Here is a 12,851-nt window from a genome sequence, read left to right as displayed (position 1 = left end):
AATGAAAATTCCAGATGCTTGCTGGAAGGTATTCTGATCATCTACTCACAGCTTTACATTAGCTATCATGCTGTAAAGTACCTGTAGTTCTTTTGAGTCACAGGTAAGCTTTGCCAGCATTATACACAAGTACACAGGTTCCATTTCTCATCTCTGTTAAAGTTTTGCAGTAAAATAGCAAACTGACACTCAGTATTTTATAGAAATGCCTCTCTTTTACACTGAAAGCAAGGCTTGAGACTTTGATGATAGAATAAGGAGCAGAATTAGAGTGTGAAGTAATGTGAAACTTGTGGTATATAAACTGTCCAATAACTATTGAACTTCTTGATTTAGATTTTGTCGTGGCTGTAAAATTGAGTGCACAGAAGATAGAGCTTGTGTTGGGAATGCTTATATTGCTGTAGACTGGGATCCAACAGCGCTCCATCTGCGCTACCAGACGTCGCAGGAACGGGTAAAATTGCCACGTAAACCCTTTGCTGTTCGTTCATAGCTCTGAAGCCCACCCCATTTCACCATTTTTGTTTCATTTGATGCTTCCTTTGTCCATTTTCTGTTAAACTGAAATCAGTAACCATCAAACAGTATATACTGGATAAATGAATGTCTTAATGTTAGACCTCTTATGTGACCATAATGTGGAAGGGCAGCTTTTAAGAAACCACAGAAATGCATTTTCGATCTGTTGTGAGTTGCTTTTGATCTAGCCTCCGTGGTGTATTACAAAGTATGTTAATTTGATACATTTTCTAAGCACACCAGTGCTATGAACCAGTTATGCATGTGAGTAAACTCGTTTCCTCTGAGTCAGCAAAACATATCTGAAAGTAAGCCTGTAGCAGAAATAATATAGAATAGATGTTCAGACTTGTGGCTTGAATCCATAAACTTTTGCTTTATGGATAATTTTGTAGGTAGAACCCAAGAGTAAGGACAATGTGGTATTTGTATGTCTGCCTCTTCTTAATTGAAATAAAATATCTGCTAAAACTCAGGGCATCTAGTTTTTACCTTTAATCTTAAATAACTATTTGATGTTATTTTCATGGTACTGTGAGTAGAGCCTTCCTCTGAGCAGTTTGTACGTGTTTCCAAGTCAGATACAGTTTTATCTCACCTTAGATTGTAGAAGAACATGAAAGTGTTGAACAAAGCCGACGAGCTCAAGCAGAGCCCATCAATCTGGACAGCTGTCTTAGAGCCTTCACCAGTGAGGAAGAACTGGGGGAGGATGAAATGTACTACTGTTCCAAATGCAAGACCCACTGTTTGGCCACCAAAAAACTGGATCTTTGGAGACTTCCCCCTATTTTGGTATGATCTTGTGTAATTTTCCTCTGCAGCAACCAAACCAAAGTGCATTCATCACAAATTGCTCCATATGTCCGCTTGCTCTGAATAAGAAGATTAGCTTTTATTCCCAGTCTCATGAGGGGCATTGACTTTGCATCATGCATTTCTGTAATGCAGGCAAATAAAATGAACCTCAAATCCTTCTGAATCTTTTTAGCTGATAGATTGCAGGAAATGGTGGTGTTCTGCATTCAGTGTCATCTGTTCTAACATAGAATTCACGCTTAGGCAGTGTTTCCAGGAACATGATCTTCTTTCTAGTTGTGTAAGCTCTGCATTTGTTGCTTTTCAGATTTGGTGGGTTACTCAAAACCCACAGTGCTGATCACTGAATCCAACCAACCTTTTTCATCATTTCCCCATGAAAATAGTAGTTCCTTAGTTTACCCCTGGATCCCAAAATGCAACCTGTCACATGCAGCAATGCTTCCTGGGTTTTATTTGCACACGCTAAAATTTATGGTTTGTAAAAGTGCTGTTTTTAAACAGTGGAATTACTCACTGGGATGGAATTGTCCTCCTTTAATGTTCTCTAATGTGTTTCTTCTTAGATCATTCACCTGAAAAGATTTCAGTTTGTAAATGGCCGCTGGATAAAGTCTCAGAAAATTGTTAAGTTTCCCAGAGAAAGCTTTGACCCAAGTGCCTTTTTGGTACAAAGGGATCCAAGTCATTTTCAAAGGAAGCAGCTAACTCTGCAGGTTGACAGCCTTCCAGAACCACGGACTCTCCAGGGGGAGGCCAAGAAAACAGATGTGCCGATCACTTACACAGTGGGAGAAGCAGATGTACTGAACAGAAGTCCATCCTCCCTTAACACTACTGTCTTGAATAATATCAAAGGTAAGTAATAACTGGGGAAAATTCCAGTCAGTACTGATACCTGGGGGGGAGGAGTTATATTATGAGCAAAATTTTAATGTTTCTTTGGCCAAAGCACTGTACTTTACTTTGAAACACTCATTTCTATTGGGTTTTGCCCTGGTCACAATAGATACTGGACCTGTCTGCTTTTGTAAATAGTGAGGAATGTGCTCCTTAAAAGGGTTAAGTTTGAGTTTATAGGTGTATATGTGTGCAAGGATAATCTTACTTTTATATACTACTCATTAGTTGTAGTGAAACAGTGTTTTTCAGTGTTTGGTTATTAAAAAACCCACTCCAACAAAATCTCTTCTCTTAGTAGTCTGCATGTTTTCTGTTTTAGCATCTCCGTCCTTGGGGAGGAAAAGTGGAACCAGCTGTCCTTCAAGTAAAAACAGTAGCCCAAATAGTAGCCCAAGGACTTTAGGAAGGGGTAAAGGGCGTCTGCGGCTGCCACAACTGGGTAAAAACAAACTGTCGAGTAGCAAAGAAAATCTGGATGCAAGTAAAGAGAACGGTACTGACCAGGAACAGAGATTTACTTCTGATCAAGGTGATGCTCTTACTAGAGGGCGTATCTTAGGTGGTAGCCAGAGTGAACTATATACTGCTCAGGAAAATGAGATGACTCTAGCCAACGGATACATCTGTGAGCAGAATGCATATAGTAATGGCAGCATCAACGGTCAAATTGATAACCACAGTGAGGATGATATTACAGATGACCAAAGAGAAGAAGTATGTGTTAACCCAATTTACAATCTATATGCAATTTCGGTAAGTTGACTTCTTTTACTCAGGTAAACTGTCTTTGTGTGGCATTGGTTTGAATAAGTCATTTACTCCATTGTTTTCATCACAGAAAGCAGGGATATATTGGAGAGGAGACCAAAGCAGAGCCATTGTCAGCAAAACTTAATTTGTCATAAAATTGAGTACAGCTGAAAGTGTGTCTCTGCACGGTGGTTTTCCTGCTTGGGTGTACAGAGTTAGTCAGCTCTAGACGTACAGATTGTCATGAACTATTGTCACTCAAAGATCATGAATCATTTATTCTGTGACTTGTGGGGGTTAAGAAAAGAATTTCTTTTCTTTTTCATCTTCCTCAGTGCCATTCAGGAATTATGGGAGGGGGTCATTATGTCACGTATGCCAAAAACCCGAACAACAAGTGGTACTGCTACAATGACAGTAGCTGTAAGGTAAATCATTTCTTTTTGTCTTGGTTACCTAGAGCCAGAGAAATTAACATTTGGTGTGAACTGCTCTTTGCAATCAGGAGCGTCTCAAAAGTCACATCAGATTAATATGGAAATTAACTGAAACTGTACACGAGATGTATTTTCTCCAAGTTAACATCTGTTCATCAGCTGCTGCTATGGTTAAGGAAAGATGCTTATTTTATACACTGATGGAAAGCTTACTAAAAATGGAAGGCCAAGAATACTTCTTCATGATGCTGGCAGTTTTGTATTCAATTACTGAATAATTAAGTTCCGATATTTCTAAGCAATTCCAGTTCTCACTATAACATTTGTCACACTTTTCAAGTAAATAATGGAGCCTGATAACTGTAATAAGGGAGAAGGAAAATGGATTTCCTCTTGTTGTAAATAGACAGTTAAAAATATGGTTTCCAGGGCAGTTGGGTGTATTTTAAGTTCAGTGACAGTAAAGCAACAGTCCCCCTGCATGTTTCAGAGCATGCCTTTCTCTTTCTCAGGAATTGCATCCCGATGAAATCGACACGGACTCTGCCTACATTCTTTTCTATGAGCAGCAGGGGGTAGACTATGCACAATTTCTGCCAAAGATAGACGGCAAAAAGATGGCAGACACGAGCAGCATGGACGAAGATTTTGAGTCCGATTATAAGAAGTACTGTGTTTTACAGTAAGCAGGTGATCTTCCATGGACTGTTCAGAGAACGTGAGGGATAACATCCTGAAACTTACATTTGGTGAAAATGTTGTTGAACCAGATAACGTAAGTGTAGTTGTTGTACCCTGTGACCTGAAAGCACAAGAAGAAAACCCCAATTAAATAGCAGTTAATATAAAGATAGTATTGTTTTGTTCTGTTATCTCACTACATGCTCTAAACATTTCTGATGTTAGACATCAGGCTGAGACTGCCATTGGCCTTTAAGTAAAATGGTTTGAGAAAAGCCAACTAGGACCAAATAAGAGCTAAATTAAACAGTCCAAACAAGAGCTAAACAAAGTAGTGTAGAGTTTACCAACTGTTCTAACAAGCCCCCAAGGGTCTCTTTAGGTTTAAGATAATGGGGGAAAAAAATTGTAGTGTTGTCTTTGGACAACATGATATTGCTACCTCCTTTTTCCTGCAGTTTTATTGCATTTTATTGGCAAAACAGGGAAAGCAAGAGAGTGAAAAGTGCACAAACATGAAGGATTATCATCAAGAGTAAGAGAAGTTTCCAGTTTTGCCACCACTGATGTGTGTCAGTTGCTTTCTTTCTGTATGTTGGGAGCACAACCAAATGATAATTTGAGAAGAGATTAATTTCTACACTTGAATGGTTTATTATAATTGTCTTTTCTCCACATGTTGGCTGTGCGGATCAACATGTTTCAGGAATGGCTTTTCTGCCTGGAGAGTGCCATCTCAGACTCTTGAGATGCCTCGAGAAGAAACTTCAGGTTGGAGAGAGTAGTTGCGGTTGCACGCGTGGCGTCTTAAAATGTGCACATTGCACAGAACGTTCCCAGCTTTTGGAAGGAAAGAGATGCTTGAGCTTATGTTTCATGACTGGTGTTGCTTTTAAATTTGCACTTTTAAAGATTCGTATAATTAAATTCAAAAACAGAGTTTGTTTTTGTTGTTGTAAGGGCTCTGGAGTGAATGGCTGTGAATTATCCACTGTGTATTTCAAACAGAGAAGAAGCTGTGGCTGTCAGGTAGCTGTCGTAGCATTCATGGATGGACTTTCTTTCTTGGTTTCATGATTTAATGGAGTTTTTTTTTGTCAAAATTTGGTTGCCTTTTCAAATTTTGGTTGGTTTTTTTTGCAACAGGTTATGCATATACTTGCAGTGAAACCAGAATTGCTTTCCATGCCCTTGCAACATGCTCTTTTAAGTCAACGGGCTTATTGCATGCAGGAAAGCATGACTGAGTCTTAGCAGAGACTGGAAGAAGGATGGTTATTTTTTGAGTAGGCATTTCTTTAAACGTTTTCAGTGTTAAATCGTTTGCATATCTGAATGAAGATAAACGTTTCACTCTTTTGGCCTTCTGTTCTTCAGCTGAGTCTAAGCAGCTTACTAATTCTGTCATATATCATCTACCAAATTCGTTAGGTTTTGTATCTTCATTAACAGCATCGATACTCATCCGGTTGATCTGAAATAAATGTTTGGATTCATTTTAGTGTGTTTTACAGGAATGCCAGACCTACCAGTAAGTTTATCATTTCCAGAAGGAGCTGAGATTTATCCAGTTAAGAAATGATACCAACTGGTCTTGCTGTCTTTAGTTGGGCAAATACCTCCCTGTCTTCCTTGGAGGTTGTGCCTCTTTAAAGGGAAGCAAATCAGTTCCAAAATAAGTATTGTCTTTCTTGTAAAGTGTTGCTCCCTATCCTCTATGGTCTTTTATCTTTAAAGTGGTCTAAGCATTGAGACTGAAGACAAGCAAACATGACTTGTGAATTTCTAGGTTAGAAGCTTTTTCAGTACCCGTTTGTCTACTCCTCCCTCTGCAAACTCCATGAAAAGTGAAAGATTTTCAGCTGATTTACTTTGAGATGTTTAATTTAAGCAGGTAGCACAATCTACTAATGTTATTTGATCTTCTGTGTTTGTTACATTGGTTGTAATTAATTTTTTTAAATTAAATTAATTCATGAATTAGTAGTAAATTTATTAAGTTAACTATTAACTACATTCACTTTGTAAATTATTGTATAAAACTTATTGACAATGCACTGACTTTAGAAAGATGTTAATGTACATAAATACCTTGTAAATAAAATAGTGTTGATGTACTGGAATATGAACTGTATTAAAAAAAGGTATCGGTAATTGTATATGGAGTGAACCTGTTTATCTGTAACTATATTATTCAAGCAAATTAAATACTGTGGATGCAGATGAAGTGTCACTTCTTGTCAGATGGTTTTTAAGAGCTGTTTGCCTGCTTTGAAGTCGCTGTACTGTTCATTAAGCTTAAATGTATTTGTCAATCAGAAAAACTGAAACGTGTGAGTAAGCGTAGAGCAGTTCTTTGCAGTTTGTCCAGCACAGCACTTAGTTCTGAGATACCCAGATAGTTCAGCTCCTCTTAAGTTTTGGGCTTAAGTTATTTTAGTTTCCTTTGGAGAACATTCTGTTCTTATTTTAAAGAATTGATCCATTTAATCACTTAAAATACATGCCTATATACATGAGAGAGAATGAGACCTTCCTTCTTACAAGTAAGCCTGAAGAACTAGTGCACTAAAGCACATTAAGTTAGTGGTTCTCACATTTTCTTATCCATGGTGTAATTCTCATAGAGCTGAAGTGAGATCAGTGATGGCTTAGAAGCACACTGGCTGTGCATGGAATTCCTTCTTACCTACCCTTGAAAATCCTTCTGCAGGTTATTGGGGGGTGGTATTAGGAAATTAAATGCCTCTATCTATATTCAATTCCCTAATTTTTGGATGTGTACTTGGACAATTAAAATTTGAGCTGTAATAATTTCATTCCAGGTTCTCATGCTGTGGTAAATAAGGCTCCTTTTGAGTTGAACAGGAATTAGATACAAAAAAACCTTGTCTTTAGAATGTTCCAGGAATGGGATGATGAGAAAATCAGCTTCCATCATTGGAGGGTTCAATGAGAACCTTTTAATGGCATGTGCTGAACTTCTGCTCTCAGCTGGAGCTGGGTCAGTGCAGCACTGCCTGCCTGCTCCCCTGTGTGACCAGAAACCTGAACCCATGTTTCAGTGCACTCATTCTGCCTGTGGTGGCACAGAGGGATTTGCCTCACCAGGGGGAACAGTGTCTGCAGTTAAAATTCTTTACATGCAAATGAATGTGAATTAAGTGACGCTTAGCAATTCTGCATGTAAGCATTTAATAGTGCTTGTGTAACCGATCAGTAGGCATTTTGGGTCAAGCAGGATGTGAGATAAAAACCCTTCTCTCGATATGTGATTCATACAAGACACAGACACACAAGGAAAATTGTAAGTTAAAATAGACACTCTTCAAAAGAACAGGCCAAGAAATAATGTGTGTGTCCTCAGTGCAGATGCCTGCTCCTCTCCAGATTGCAGTTTGCACAGGTGGGGAATGAAACTGCTGCGTAGCAAAGGAAATTCCTCCCTGTAGCTGAAGGAAGAGCCCCACACTGTGGCACAGGCGGTCGTCGCTTCCTTCAGTCGTGGTTTGTAACCTCCTAAGTGTAAAATCATGGAATGACTTGGGCTGGGAAAAAGGAGGTCATCTGTTCCATCTGACTGCTGGAAGCTCGCCTCAGTTCACACAGCAGGTCCCTGTACTGTGGCTGTGGTCAGCACAGGGCAATGTGTTTGGTTACGTTCTAGTTTTCTTTACAAGTCATGGCAAATGTGGTTTCTTGCCACCATGGCCACTGGGTGTCTTTAAGGAGAAAAAAACCTGAAGCCATCCTGAAGGCCGGTTTCTGGTCCCACCTGCAGAAAGAAGATGGAGTTTCATATTAAACACAGACTTAACGGTGGCTTTTTAGAAAGGCAGACTTCCTGCATCCAAATAGCTGTGAGGGTAATGCGCATGGCCCACAGTCCTTGGAATATGTTGCACAGAGTACACATACTGAGTTTAGCAAGGGAAATTCTGCTGGAGATCTGGCTCATTTGATAATGTTACTGCTAGAGGAAGCACTCCCTGCATGTGTCAGGTCATAACACAGAGACTGAAAAAGGAAAGAAAGAAAGAGACTGTTCTATTTGAGGAAATATTTGACCTTTTTACTGCAGGTTGAATATGAGATTTCATCTAGAATAGTTTTCATCCACGATGCTTGTGTTTGTGGATATTATTTTAATGCATGCAGATGTATCCTAAGTTGTGAGTTGCTGCAAGATGTAAGGATAACAAACTGGAAAGTTCAAGGCAAAAATCTTAGTCGGTAGAAGAGTAACAGCTCAGAGACAAGCACACAGGAGCTAGGTCAGAACTGATCTTGCTGCTGCTTGGATGTGTGTGCTTGCAGGTAGATTGCAGCTTAGAAGGAAAATAGAACTCCTGCAGGTGACTCACTGGGGTGCTGGTCCATGGAAAAGGAAGGAAAGGCTAACTCCAGTGACTGATAAGCAAACTACATCAACTACATTTTCAGCTGAAACCCTTCAGTTTACAAAAGGTAAGTGATATTTTCTCAGTTGAATCCCTTGTCCACTGTTAACCATAATGACACTTCTTACCAAGCAATCCATTGCAAAACTGAAATGATCCCTTATGTACGTGAAGATTTCACTCTTGGAAGCAATGCCTTTGAAACAAGGATCTGAAGGTACTTTATGTACAGCCTTGGTGTACTGATACATTCCTGCTGCTGCTTTACGTCTATGAGTGTTTGCTCACGTATTTTCTTCTCGATTGTATACAGTGTTGAGATGTTTCCTGTGAGCAGACGCTGACTATGAGTGACCTACTGCAAGTACTGTCACGCTTTCCTCCAAAAAGGAAGTGAATCTGGTTGAGTTGGCAACTGGACCAAAGTCCGCAGTAAGAGCTGGTCTGGCAGGAGCCACCTATCACTTGGGGTTGTTTGTTTTCTGACTGTTTCCCAAAGCAGTGTGGTCATGTTTACCTGGAAATGGACTATTGTTCTTATTTTATGGCCCTTGGAGGTGCTAAATGGATATTGGGGATGCATCACTATCACGAGGGATTATGCTTTGGAAAGAAAGCTATCTCTTGCTGTCCTTATCAGTTGCAATTGGAGGTTCACACAGTATTAAATGAGGACACTTGCTCAATGCATCACCTTTACTACCTAGCGATGAGTTCTCAGAGCATTCATGGTCATCATTCTTCACAAGTGTTGTTAATAAGTGTTCATAAGTGTTGTTTAAGTAGGGTTGGGACTCGATGATCTTATTGTCCTTTCCAACCATAACCATTCTATGATTCTATATGATCTGTAGTCGTTCCTGTCATGACTTTCCTCTGTTAAGGCTTTTAGGTATTGAAAGTGCAATTTTAGAAAATCAGAAATTACAGTTACCAGTCACATTCACATGTGCTGTTTTCATCATTTATTGCTTCAGAAAGGTGCCAAGGGCCATTAAATAGATGAAGGATCATACCACTGCCAAAAAGAATCACAGCCATTTTCTGCTCTTGAATGCCTTTTACTTCCCAGATCACAACTGCACGAGTCTCAGATGAGGAGACTCTGAAATTTGCAGGGCCTATTTTGTAAGACAGGAACAATTGTGAATGAGTTGTGCTGGAAATTTGCCCACATACCTTTATGTGTGTTGGAAGTGTTAAAAATACATGGTCTGCACTTGAAGGTAGGTAGGTAGCCTTCCTTTAAACCTTGAGTAAAGTCCATCAACTGAATGGGTTTTGGCTTCTCTCCTAGGAGAGAGGGGGAAAGTACCTTCCTATGCAAAGCCCTCTTACTTCCCCCAGTGTGACAGGAAGCATGGGTGCACCAGTGTCCTGCTACTGAAAGGAGTTGACCACTCTCACTTCCCCTTAGATCTTAAAAGCCCAACTCCAGAAGTGTTTTTCGTTTTCATCCCATTGTTCTCATCTGTTCTGGGGTTGCTGGTTATGGCCAGAGTGTATCCTCCTGTTCCCTGCTCTCCCTTTAGCTGGCACAGGAGATTGCATCACTGCTTTTCTCTGTATCATAGATTTATTCATTATCTGCAGATCGAGGCCATTAAGTGTCCTGAGAAAGCCCCATGGGCTGCAGGCACAGCTGGCCGAGGGCCCGGAGGATCAGTGTCTGTAGTAATTGCAGCTTTTGTTACATTTTTCCCTTAGGTCCAGTAAATTGAAGCAAGAAGTTAGTAAAATGCAGCCATCCATGCTTGCTGATTTATGGTTTCAGGAAAATAAAACCCAACAGAAGCTTGGAAGATTGTGCCTTTTGTTTGGGACAAACCTCCGACTTCCTTGTTCATGTGTAAAAGATTTCCTGTTTGTGAAAATTAAAAGCAATGTTTGATAAGGTCCTTTTAGCAAAATCAGGCATAAACTTAAACATATATTAAGGGTGCTTCTGGTTTTAACAGAAATCAAAAATGTCAAGTGTATTTATAGGATGTAGAAGTGCTGCTCTCAGTTGTGCTAGTTGCTCACTTCGAGTCTTACTAACTCACTAAGAAACTCAAACAGGTGGGTGATATCCTGGCTGTTTTATCATATAGACACACAAACTCAAGGTTCTTGCCTTTTGGGGATTAAATAATCATTACCAGTGAGCCAGACTTTAGCAGTGTTCCTACTTTCTGCAGTTCAGTGCTTTACTCCGGAAGTAGGCTTTGAGGAAAGATAATGGAGCAGGACATCAGAGCATCAGTAGGACATGTCATAGGCTCATGTAATTGTTCGCCCAAAAGCATAGTTGGAAGGATACTGGGAAATCAAATTTAGTGTTTTATTCAGATTTCATGAAAAATTACCTCAAGACTGCAAATCACAAGGAAAATTTCTACCTCTGTTAATCATTGTGCCCTAATGCAGCTGGTTGCTGGCAGTGTTTGCATCTCATGTGGTGGTGGTGTGGTCATGCCCCTAGAACAGGCGTGGGGATAAAATCAACCCGAGCTGCTTTCCTGTGTTTGCACAAGCTTGTGAGGAGTGCAGAGATGACAAACGCATGGATGGATGTTCATTTTATGACTTAAACAAGTATGAAAAGAACATCTATTTGTACAAAGGCCAGCAGGCACTCGCTGTTCACTGTTGGTGTAGAAAACAAATGAGGAGAAATAATGGCAAAATGCAACTTTCATTTTGATAGAGGGTAATTCCAGACAGGTCTCTTAACAGTTCAATGCTTCCTTTTGATGGATTTGAAGCTGCCATTCTACCTTTTGTTACCAGTACAATTACCACTGTGCAGGCTTCCATCAGAGTAATTCCTGACTGTCCTGTCAGTGTCTGGAGAGAGGTGAAGGCATCCCATGGCTTCAAGGAGCAGTGTGGTTTTTCTGGCTTGTAGTGCAGTGTGGCACTCAGATTCTGATGTTCTCCTTGGTCTTTAGGCATAAACCCTTACCTCAGTGCTGGCTGTGGCCATTCATGTCTCTTGTCAATATAAAAGTGTAAAACCAGAGCTAAGGCAGCTGAATCTCCTCTCCCACATTACCTGTCTTACTGCACCTCCAAAAGCCTTCCAGCTTTTAACAGTTGTGACCAGAGAGCAAAGAGATATCCCTTGGCAGGTTGCTCACTGGTTTTGTTTATCAGAATTCATGTAGGTCCATCCCCTGCAAAACTCAATATAGCAGCAGATGCTTCACAGCTTTTATTAAGGTGTATGTCTGTTCTCTGAAAATACAGAGCCCCTACTACTGCATGCAGCAATTATTTATCTTAGTACTGCTGATGGTGTTCTTTTCAGCATTAGAGTTGTATTGGGGGCAGAGTACAAAGGAGTGAGCTCATAGAGCTCCTGTGTGTGATGACAGTGCTTTCTGGATTTTGGAAGGAGTGTATCCAAGCTGCTCCCAACATGTCTCAGTGAGTTGTTTCTCAGTTGTGTGTCACATGCTGCAATATTGTGCTGCTTCAGAAAGCAGGAAGCATGGGGAGCTCTTTGGAGCCTCACCAGGGCAGATGGCGTTTTCTCTCATGAACAAAACAGATATGTTTCCCTTCCACTCAAACTGAAGGGATCGGGGTTGTTTTATACCAACTGCCTTTTCTGCAGTGTGTAACATAGACTTAATAGATATTAATAATAGGAGGGTGTATAATTTTGCATAGAACTATTGAATCATAAACTCATTCAGGTTGGAAAGAAAAGGTGATCCAGTCCAGCCTTCCACTTAGTGTCATCACTGAATTCGGGCATGCCCTAACGCTTGCAGATAGAGTGGATTAAAAAATAGATTAATTTCATAAATAATAAAATACATTTTCTTTTCTGAAATACTTTTGGTTTGTTGGGATTCTGTCACAGACACGTCTCTTATCTGGACTTTCAGAGCCTGTCTGCAAATGCAGCTTTTCTTAATGCTAGATTTTCTCCAGCTTTGTATTTCCTGAAAGCATCTTGCAACTTACATTGCATTTACACCAACCATTTGAGAGGGTTTTTGGCCAAACTGGGATAGCAGGAAGACACTAATTCGATTAATTCATTGGAAAGGTGGTGGCTTGTGTGCTGGCTAGGTTTGGAGTTAGAGAAATGGTTTTGAGGCAACAGCCTTAACTCAGTCTTAACATCAGAGAGACATTTGGACAGTGTTTCAGTAGCTCTGGGTATGTTTCAAATTTGCTGAACTGGGATCTAGAAAGCACAGCATTCATTGAAACCCTTCTTTACGTTTAAAGTGCAGTGGCTGAGGTGGTTTGTGGATTTAAAGTTGTTCCTCCACTTAATGCAGCATTTTGTTGGAGAAAATATTTATACGTGTTATAAATAACCCTTGGGGTCCCAATGAGA

The 12,851-nt window shown here is 40.1% G+C and overlaps 1 protein-coding gene across 2 annotated transcripts in view; it reads left to right on the top strand.

The window, feature by feature from the left end:
• The window catches only part of USP32 (ubiquitin specific peptidase 32), a 72,310-nt gene extending 65,965 nt beyond the window's left edge, over window positions 1-6,345 (top strand). For both annotated transcript variants that reach the window (XM_034068860.1, XM_034068859.1), the window contains exons 29-34: window positions 337-457; window positions 1,126-1,317; window positions 1,908-2,199; window positions 2,564-2,997; window positions 3,330-3,422; window positions 3,944-6,345. In XM_034068860.1, coding sequence (XP_033924751.1) covers window positions 337-457; window positions 1,126-1,317; window positions 1,908-2,199; window positions 2,564-2,997; window positions 3,330-3,422; window positions 3,944-4,117 — 1,306 coding nt within the window. In that variant the 3' untranslated portion in view covers window positions 4,118-6,345. The remainder of the gene's footprint in view (window positions 1-336; window positions 458-1,125; window positions 1,318-1,907; window positions 2,200-2,563; window positions 2,998-3,329; window positions 3,423-3,943) is intronic.
• The last annotated feature ends 6,506 nt before the right edge of the window (window positions 6,346-12,851 follow it).

This window comes from Melopsittacus undulatus, chromosome 13 (genome assembly GCF_012275295.1).
Source record: "Melopsittacus undulatus isolate bMelUnd1 chromosome 13, bMelUnd1.mat.Z, whole genome shotgun sequence".
Taxonomy (NCBI): domain Eukaryota; kingdom Metazoa; phylum Chordata; class Aves; order Psittaciformes; family Psittaculidae; genus Melopsittacus; species Melopsittacus undulatus.
Note: the sequence above shows the minus strand (reverse complement) of the source record. Positions and strands in the feature narration are given on the sequence as shown.